At 42.1% G+C, this 10,180-nt stretch overlaps 1 protein-coding gene across 2 annotated transcripts; it reads left to right on the plus strand.

The window, feature by feature from the left end:
* Positions 1-543: 543 nt before the first annotated feature.
* On the plus strand, positions 544-9,965 carry sgpl1 (sphingosine-1-phosphate lyase 1). Of its 2 annotated transcripts, none has more exons than XM_042222830.1 (14): positions 544-2,812; positions 3,262-3,427; positions 3,851-3,918; positions 4,218-4,365; positions 4,515-4,594; positions 4,824-4,952; positions 5,312-5,400; positions 5,499-5,607; positions 5,692-5,790; positions 5,876-6,022; positions 6,191-6,429; positions 6,527-6,673; positions 6,756-6,876; positions 7,720-9,965. In XM_042222830.1, exons 1-14 carry the CDS (start codon positions 2,801-2,803, stop codon positions 7,861-7,863), a joined length of 1,698 nt encoding a protein of 565 aa, XP_042078764.1. In that variant the 5' UTR covers positions 544-2,800; the 3' UTR covers positions 7,864-9,965. The 2 variants fall into 2 exon arrangements, with proteins under 2 accessions (XP_042078764.1, XP_005927122.1); XM_005927060.3 differs by having other exon boundaries at positions 549-757.
* Positions 9,966-10,180: the final 215 nt, after the last annotated feature.

The raw sequence follows: 10,180 nt of genomic DNA on the forward strand, positions 1-10,180 counted from the left end.
TGTTAAAATATGTATACTTTAAGTAGAATAAAAGTAAACGATTATGATCCAGTTGTAAACAAGAACGTGTCTATCAAGGAATGAGAGCCATTATCTGTCTTTATAATTATCTGAGAATCAGAGAATGTGACCCTTAGTAATATATGTTTTTAGATACCTTTTTTTAGGTTGCCAAAAAATTGATTGTTCTCCGCTGAACAAAACTGAAATGCCGAAATGATCTGAGCAATGCACAGTCATACATCTGAATAAATGTGGATAAATTAAGATTTATTACGAAAAGGTACTTTGTTGTCTGCTTGTCAAACATTTCTGGGGTAAAGGTCACTGACTCGAGGCGTAAATATTTCAATAAATACGATGGTTTCCATGACATTACTGGACTCACATGACGGCAAATTGTCTTTTACGTGGCGTCTCTGAACGCAGCATTTCACATCCAGTTGTGGGTGTGAAAACGTGCGACGTTCCTGCGACTCGGAGAGAAGATCTACAAAGCACGCGGTGCCTGGTAGATTGGTAGATTTCACAGCGGCACAGCGTCATCAGATCTACACATGCGCAGACCGCGTGCAGTTATACGCGAGTGTATTTGTGACTTCCTCAATCAGGGTTAGCTTGCTGCTGTGTTTGGTAGTAGCATGTAGATGAGAGCGGAGGACTCATAGCAAAGGCTGCTGGAGGTGACTTCCCCGAGAAGCAGGCTAAATAAAGGGAACTTTCGGTGACAGTTTGCCTCGAGAACATGGACTACTGGGTAGGTGTCTCTGTACTTTCTCTCCGTCTCACGTTACAGGCAGTGTAGCAGACGGGACAATGACAGTGCGGCTTCAGGACGCCCGAAGAAGCAGACTTGTTTATCAGTACTGAAGTGAGCTAATGGCCCGAGTTGTTTTCCTGCGAGGGATGCTCCGAGTCCACAGACACTGGCAGGCACTCTTGTTATGAGAGCTTCGTGTTACAGACATATGGTTGTTTTTCAGGAAACATTTAATCTTCATCGATACTTTTTGACCCTGGTATAAAAAGATGGTATACAAGATGTAACTACAGGTTCATGGTGCACTTTTATTGGTTTAAAGTCTAATAAAAATAAGATCCTTCCTCTTTGTGTGCGTGTTTTGCGGCTCATTCACTATTGTTTATTGTGGCTGCCTCTGTCTAAAAGTAGAAATCCTGTTCAACATAAACCTGCAGGAAGTTTAAACAAAGCACTACTCTTAGTAGTCCCACGGGAGAGTTGTTTAAGGTTGTGCAAGCAGTGCTTTTTTTTTCTTCTTTCTTTCTAATTGAAGTAATCAGAGGCAGACAAAAGACATGGCAGGAGATGGCAGCTGGTCTGAAACAGATCTGCTGTCCGGGCAGAAATCACTCTTGAGCTCCTTCAGGTCATCACAGGAGAGAGAAGAATTATCTCAAGGGGGGAAAAAACTAAACAAAAAACATACTTTTGATGTTGACGTAAATAACGTTTGATACTGTGGCAATCTGGAGGCTTTGTAGAGGTTTAAATAAAAAATTTCCAGACACCACATCTGTAATTATTCTCCCCCCTCAGTGATCTCCTCATCTCTCTGAGCTTTGGTGATGTTTTAGCAAGCTGACTGTTTTTTCCTTCATGTATCCAGGAGCAACCACCTCACGCCCAGTATATTTCCACGAGAACATGACCTCCCATTTGAAACAACAAAAGGTCTCATTAGAAGAATAGTTAAATGTTGTATAGGGTGGGTTTGAGCAAAAGAATGGGTGTCCACTGTTCAACAAGGAGTAGCACAAAACTGGTACAAGAGGCTTTGTGTGAACCTGGTGTAGGTTTTCCTGAGGGGAAGCTGTGTGTGTGGGATCTGAGGCTGAAGTAGAGTCAAAAAAGGGAGTGATCTAATCTTTATTTATTTATTCATGTATTTATTTATTTGTTTAGTTGACAGATGTGTGACAGCAATCAAATGTGGGCGGTGTGCTAAATTACATGCCTGTCATGACTCAAGTCAAGCTTCCCATTCAACATATGTTAGTTGCTTATTTTCTGTTGCTTCAGTCAGCTCTTTGCAGCTGATCTTGCTAAACCTGTATGAGAACAGGCTGTCCAAAACGGGCAGGTATGGCAGCTGCTGTCTGGTCAGGGGGTAGGACTCCCATGGCTCACTAACAACCCTTTACCTAGGATTTAATGGGGGGGGGGGCAACATCTTAGGTTGTTCTTTCACACAGTCAACGGCCTTTCCGTCGCACTAAGAGGACTCGCCTCATTGTGTTATTTTTGCTGTGGCAGAACAGATTGTGATTAGTTAAGATACTGCTGTTGAACCTTAAGCTTTCTTATTGCAGCTGAGGTGGCAAGTCCTCACGATCAAACTGCCTGCTGTTATGTTGTAAAAAGACTTTGTGAGGCAGATAATGCAAAGACAAATTTGCTGCGCTTATGCAATCCCATTGACGGGCATTTCACTGTGATTAAGGCTCTCTTAGATCTCCTCGGGCTAAATCATTACATGCGCATTTGAACTGACAGGAAAGTATTCACCTGTGATCGTGCTTTGAAAGAGACGTAAATTATACCTCGTCGTAAATTTGTAGCTCAGTCTTTCCCGTCTCGTCTAATCCTGACTGATTACCTTAATGGGCTGGATGTGTTATGTGACTAGTGGGAGGAGTCTGCTTGTAGATCTACAGTTCGCTGAACGTGTTCTCTCACTTTCACCTGGTGTACCGAGTGCTGGCTGTCTCTTCACCTGACAGTCAGGAAAAGTGCCGAGTGCGTTTAAAGTGTGTGGGGGTGGGATCTGTAGGTCTGGCAATGTCTTCAAAAGTAAGTACTCGCACTTGAAAGATTAGTTACTTTCCCTTAAAGTAATTGGATGTGTTGTCAGTCACTGTCTTTGATGGTTTATGGCCTGACCTGCAGTGTTTTACTGGACGCCTGTACATCTGCTCCTATTGCACAGTCACAAGTCATGTGTCTTGTTTAAAAAAAATAAAATAAAATTCAGATTAAGTGAGATGAAATTTAACTGTTATCTCATTTTGCAGGAAAGCAGTCATTATGCTGTCAAACAGTGACTAACTTTCTCAATACATGGCACTCAGTGGTAGCTTCCCCATATCACCATAGTCGTGTAAGAGATCTGTATCACAGGAAACATGAGTGCTGTTGACTGAATAGTTTGAGCCTTCTGTAAATCCAGATTGTTGTTAGAGAAAAGCTGATGGTTGCTCTGCACTTCTCTTGTAATGCATATTGTGTGTCTCTATGTCCAGAGTGCCTTGGAGGTGTATAAGGAGATGATGCTGCTGTATTTGGAGGAGGGCCGGCAGCAGGTGAACTCGCGCTGCGCCCATCTGGAGCCGTGGCAGATCATCGGAGTGACAGTGATCACCACAGTGGGAGCACTATGGGTCAAAGGCTTCCTCTTCCAGCAAGAAAGTAATCTTTCACACAATAAGAATGGGTCCAAAGTAGGCCTGCTAGAGTCTTTGAGACTTGAGATAACGCATGTAATCAGCTAACCATCTGCTAATGTAGTGCACACTATCTGGAATTGCGGCACAACCGAGCAAAGCCATCATTTGTCTCGACTTTCTAGATCTTCCAATGAATCGGTGCTTAAATTCCTCAGCGAGTAGGTCAGAGCCAGCCATCTGTAGCTCTCTGAGAGGGAAAGGTCAGAGTGTGGCTTCTTGGTAAAAATCTAGCTCTTTAGTGTGTTTGTGAGCAGAGTGAAAGGGGCTCGTGACTACGCCTTCCCTTAACGTGTGATTATGGATCACAGTCAGCTGCTTAATATTTGTGGATGCATGCATGCTAACATTTCACCACAGCTGCTGCCTTGTGTTTTCTGGTTAATAGGTCTGACATCACGAATCAAGAAGCAGTGCTTTAGACTCATCAGAAAAATACCCTTCGTTGGCGGGGCAGTAAGTATCAGTGGTAAATCTCTTCCCTTTTTTATTTTCCCCCCTTCTGGTGTGTGCTGACGAGTGTCTGGGGTTATTATGAGTCATTCTTGGATGACTGCATATCAAAGTCATGGAGGGGGATGGGTGGGAATGACAGACCTTTGGCACGATTAAGATGATGCTCTGGTGATAACATGTGGTTACTTCTGTTCAGTCAGCAATACTGTTACTTCTCCTATATCCATTTTAGGTTATGGGTTACGTTACTCTACTGCTGTTTGTGCCTGTAAAGTAACTCTGTCCTCTCTTTGTATCAGATCCAGAGCCAGCTGAACAAGGCTTTGGATGACATGTCTGCTAGTCTATTTACCCTCAAGGAGGGGATGAGCTACACCACAGAGCTTCCCTCCAAAGGTCTCTCTCAGGCCAAAGTAATGGAGAAAATCAAGGAGTACGACACCCTGAGTAAGTCCTCATTCAGCCCTGAGATTCCTGCTTCTTTATCAGTATTTCTAATCTTCATTGCTGATAAGAAAACTTGTCTACTTATCTTTCAAAAGGATAATATCTTTGAGAAAGCCAGTGGTTTCTCAAGACTCAATCTTTTGTTGCAGATGAGGTGAAGTGGGATAAGGGATTGGTTTCTGGGGCAGTGTACTGGGGCGATGAGTCACTGACCAACCTCCTAGTGAAGGTATGCATCTCTGTATACATTTGCAGATTTTGGCATTCCAAGCATTAATGGCCAGGGTCAAGCTTGAATACATTTTGGAGTTTTTACAGTAACAAAGTTGTTTTTTGATTTCATTTCCTGGTCGGTCCTTTCGATGACATTGGTTTCACCCTGGTTTGAGGTTTGCAGTTTATGCAACACTTGACTACTTTTGTCATTCATTTGTTTGTTTGTTTGGGGTTATTTTTAGGTATATGGGGATTTTGCATGGAGCAATCCACTCCACCCAGACATTTTTCCTGGCGTACGGAAGATGGAAGCAGAGGTTGTCAGAATGGCTTGCACACTCTTCCATGGTGGGCCTAACTCCTGTGGCACAGTAAGTCACCATACAGTAGACACTTGCAAGAAAAGGATTTTCTTTATCGGCAGGATTTCCGTCACAGTTATACAATAATAATAATAGACAGGGACAATTTAAAACCCACTTCTAGTCTAGTCTCCTTAATAGAAATACAAAGAAATAAAATTGCAGTTTGTGTTGTAACTCAAAGTCATGAAAAGTTATAATGAGACTTTGCTGAATATCTGACCACTTTTATGATCAGTGAAGAAATTCTGGTGATCCCAAAGATTTCTTTTTTGCAACTCTGTTATCAGACCGATGCACAAACCTTTATCCCTACATTTAGAAAAGGTGGACTGAATTTGTCTTATCCTTACCGCTCCTTTGTGCAGGTCACTTCAGGAGGAACCGAGAGCATACTGATGGCCTGCAAAGCATACAGAGACATCGCATACGAGCGAGGCGTCAAACACCCTGAAATGTAAGCCGAGCTTTACAGGACACAGGGTCCGTGTCAAGGCTTGTTCCTGCCAGAGAAAGTCATGAAATCATTTTCGTGTCCTGCTTTCGTTTCCGCAGCCTTGCACCTGTGAGCGTCCACGCAGCTTTTGACAAAGCGGCACATTATTTTGGGATGAAGCTGGTTCACATTCCTCTCGACAAGAAAACTATGAAAGTGGATGTGAAGGTGAGAGAGAACACGTGTAGACAGCATGTGCTGACTTCTGTTTCCAGGCATTATTTATTCCAGTGTTGTTTGTTCTCTTTCGAGGCCATGAGGAGAGCCATCAGCAAGAACACAGCCATGCTTGTCTGCTCAGCTCCCCAGTTTCCTCATGGAATCATAGATCCCATTGAGGAAGTAGCCAAGGTTAGAAGTGCACTATTTTTTTTTATGTACTGTTGACAAAAACTGGGAAGTCAAATCCCTCACACTTTCCCTCGATGTGTTGCAGCTGGCTGTACGCTACAACATCCCGATGCATGTGGATGCCTGTCTGGGTGGTTTTCTTATTGTGTTCATGGCCAAGGCTGGTTACCCACTCGCCCCATTTGACTTCAGGGTAAAAGGTGTTACCAGCATCTCTGCAGACACACACAAGGTAAGCAGTGGCTGAACAGCCTTCAGATCAAATCTTTCTAGAACAATATACATGTGTGTGTGTGTGTATATATACATACCGCACATAGATTGTTCTATGTGTGGCATGTACAGGGATATGCTTGTTTTAATTCTGCACCTTGTGTGCATGTGTTACGTTTCTCTCCAGTATGGCTACGCCCCCAAAGGTTCCTCAGTGATCCTCTACAGCGATAAAAAGTACCGTCAGTACCAATACTTTGTAGCTGCTGACTGGCAAGGGGGGATCTATGCCTCACCCTCTATAGCGGGCTCCAGGCCAGGAGGAATCATCGCCGCCTGCTGGGCGACCATGATGTATATGGGAGAGAACGGCTACGTAGACGCCACCAAGAAGATCGTCAGCACAGCTCACAAGATCAAAACAGAGTAAGACACAGACTTGTTACACTGAACATAATAAATTACATAGTCTGTAATTTATTATCTTCTGTACAATTCTTCTGTCTTCTTCTCTGTTTGTCAGAATCCGCAAGATTAAAGGGGTGTTTGTGTTTGGGGATCCGGAGGTGTCGGTGGTGGCCATCGGCTCGGATGATTTTGATATTTTCCGTCTGTCTAACGCACTGACGTCAAAGGGCTGGAATCTGAACACATTGCAGTACCCGTCCAGGTAGATGTAAAACAAACGATAACGTCTCAGTAAATGTGATGGCATGATAAATATTTACACCTCACAATCGTTGCTTTCACAGCATCCACATTTGCTGCACAGTTTTGCACACTCAGCCAGGGGTCGCTGATCACTTTATTCGTGATGTCAAAGAGCAGGTCGCCATCATCATGAAGAACCCCAAAGAGAAAACTACAGGAATGGTGAGTTTGGTTTACTTATCTACATAGTCATCATTAACATGTGGGTTTTTTAAGAAGTTTAAATAACACAAAGACACCAATCTTTCTTTATCATTACATCACAGTTTTGCTTTGATGATCCATGACAGGATGTTGTAATCCTATTGTAATGACAGGGTCACAGTCTGAGCCTACTGCATATAGATAAATTCATACCTTATTCAGCTACTTCACCTGACTTTGGACTGTAGGAGGAAACCAAGGGAGATTACATATTACTGTAGATCCAAACTATACCTTTATCATTCAAATCAAGCTGACTTCACCTTTGTAGTGCTCGCTAGTGTAGCCACTGGAGAGGAATCATGCTGAGTGCAGTGTATTTAGCTTTCTTTTCTGTTTAACATTCTGTGGGTATTTTGGGAAGGGAAGTGGCATTTTGCATTGTTGCTGTATAAAACCTTCGATTTGAGTCGACACAAGCAGCTATTTTGTGTGCCAGCTTTTAAACTCCACTCACGTGGGACAAGCAGCACTGTGCCCGACAGGTTTGTCAGCAGCGTAGTTAACACTGAGAACAGATCTCGCTGCAGATTAAGGTGAATTCCATATAACTAGAAGTTAGTTTCTCAAGTTTCATTTGTTCTTCAGTCAGTTCACTCATCACATTGGAGAGGTACAAGAGGTTATATGAATCCAAATGCAACAAAAACAGTAACATCTGTGCTGCCATTTAACTGGAATTTTTTTATTAATGCAGCTGCCTTCTGCGTCTGAAACTATATAGCTAAGAGAAAACCTGTTTTAGGAGACGGATGATGTGTCTGGATGTTTGTAAGCTCACTTATGTTCCTGCTCTTGCAGGGAGCGATCTACGGCATGGCCCAGGCCATCCCAGATAGATCCCTGGTCACGGAGATCTCCCGAGGTTTCTTGGACTGTCTCTACAGCACTGAGGTGACCAAGTCAAACATCAGCCACATGAATGGCAATGGCAAAGCCCACTGAAAAGGGATTGGTCCCTCCTGGCCCGACAACACTGCATGCAGGGAAACGCTCTCGCCTCCTCCCAGAGCTCTGATTTTTAAATCGTTCAACGGTTGCCTTATCTTGCATACCTGCACACTATATATATATATGTGTGTATATATATATACACACACACACACACACACACACACACACACACACACACACACAAATATCTGCAGCAATCTTTGAAGCACAAGCCATTGTCATTCTAATCAGCCTAGAGGGAAATTCCTTGTAACACTGCACCTAAATGGTACAGAGAAGACATGACTGGGTCCAAACGACTTTTAACCTCTGATTTGATTTTAAATTATGTAGAGGAAATGTGTTTGTTTTTTCTGTTTTACATTTCATTTCGATTTTAGCTTTCATTTAATACACGTCTGTCATGATATCTACTGATTGCATAGTAAAACCTTTCAGTTTTTTTTTTTTAAATACCAGAACATTTCAATGCCGTCACCGCTTCACTTCACTGTCCACGACGACTTTGCAAAAACAAACTACTCGAAAGCTCAAAATGTGCTAGAATCGCTGTGCTGCCTGTAGCTTATAAACTGATGCACTGCTCTGAACTGGCTGTACATGCCTGTGTATTATCATCAAAAGGGTGGTTTAATGTAAAAGCATTGCAATGCCCTAAAAACTACATATCAGGTTAATATGTACATCACTTGAAACCAGAATTTATCTGCAAGCCTGAACATGTATGTCCTTGTTTTGTTAGCACTCATTTACCTTCATTTGTGGTTCATCTACTGTGGTTGGTATCATAGACGGTGGGAATGGGAGTTTTTAATGTTATTAATATCCACTAAAACTCTTAATTTTAATAAGAGAGAATAGGGGCATTAATATTTTGAAAGAGGCTAGTGATATCCAAAGCTCTCCAGCTACTTATCAGTTACTTGGATAATCAAGTAGCAGAAACTCAATTATTCCTCTGTATTCTGCAAAGTCACCTGTGTGTCACCTCGTTGTAATAATTTGTGTCCTAATTCAATCTACCTCAGTTTCCACTAAATGCAAACGTCATTATTTCATCCAGTGAAACCCATTCAAACTGGGCGTCAGTTTTCCATTTCTCACATAACAAAAGCGTTACAGCATTTGGGGCATTTGACCGACTGCACTAAAGTGTTCGTAAATACACTGAAAGGGAACATCTCCGCTCTGACCGATCCACAGATGGAGATTCTTTAAACTTGGGAGAAATCAGCTGTTTGCCCTGAGTGACTGTGGACATGATGTATTCTAGTAAATATCTACTCAGCAGGATATGTTACTCACAGATTGATAACTTAACAATGCATACTGTAACACCAAAAGGACCTTGCTCTCTGTTTCTCACAAGCTTTCATCTAACGTTGCTGAAAATTCCTTGAATTTAGTTCCATGTTTGTGCAATATGTAACTTCTCCTTGATGAAGTGTAACAAATGGGAATGCTCTACATGTTTAGCAGAAACATTGTAGTGAATGACAACTTATCAGCCTTGATTAGTAAATTTTAAGCATTTGTGTGACCGCTCCTTTTTGCTTCATTTGACTCTTTTTGTCAACGTTTGTGTTTCAACTGTTTTTATTTACTGGGAGCTTTTTGAAGAGATTTGGCATGAATGTAATTAGTCTCACACGTGCAAGAATTTCCCATCTTGTAGCCAGTGCCTGGTTTAAAGACTGATTAAACAATCCAGCTAACAGTTAAAGTTCATACCATCCTGTGTCCATGCTTTCATCCTGAAATACTGTTGTCAGTAATAAGGTGCGGAAAGCCATGCTGATACAAAAAATTAAAAAGGACTAATCCTATTGCATTGAAGAAATACTACAAACTGATGATTGAATGTTCAAGAACTCTGCGTAAGTTGTTTTAGGCAGTATAGCTGGCACAGATAACCCTGTAACAGATTCTCTGAAGGTCTGCACAGTAAATCTTCACTGGCAGTGACATTATGTAGCAATGATGTGTTTGACCTTGTGCTGACATTGCAGCCTTTCCAACAACGGGGAATGGGACTTAGCTGACTGTGGCAGATGGCTCTACAGTGATGTTTTCAATAAAACTGATTCAAATCATTTCTTAGTCGTCTTTTTAAGTTACAACAGGAAACAGTGTGACGGGGGAAAAATCATTTTAATGAAAAACACTTAGTACACAACACACATGTTGGGACCAGAGATGTGGTGCTATGTGATGAACTACCAGAGCGCACCGACCACGCGCATTTCCACGTTAAGCGGAGCATGTAAACATAGTGGCAGTTTACATACTTATTAATTTGTCACTGATC

Source organism: Haplochromis burtoni, unplaced genomic scaffold (assembly GCF_018398535.1).
Source record: "Haplochromis burtoni strain Fernald_Lab_line unplaced genomic scaffold, NCSU_Asbu1 Contig_96, whole genome shotgun sequence".
Lineage (NCBI taxonomy): Eukaryota > Metazoa > Chordata > Actinopteri > Cichliformes > Cichlidae > Haplochromis > Haplochromis burtoni.

Coding starts and splice junctions, on each gene's coding strand:
- sgpl1 (XM_042222830.1), top strand. Junction 4,953..5,311: donor GGCCTAACTCCTGTGGCACA/GTAAGTCACCAT, acceptor TCCTTTGTGCAG/GTCACTTCAGGAGGAACCGA. Junction 5,401..5,498: donor GGCGTCAAACACCCTGAAAT/GTAAGCCGAGCT, acceptor TCGTTTCCGCAG/CCTTGCACCTGTGAGCGTCC.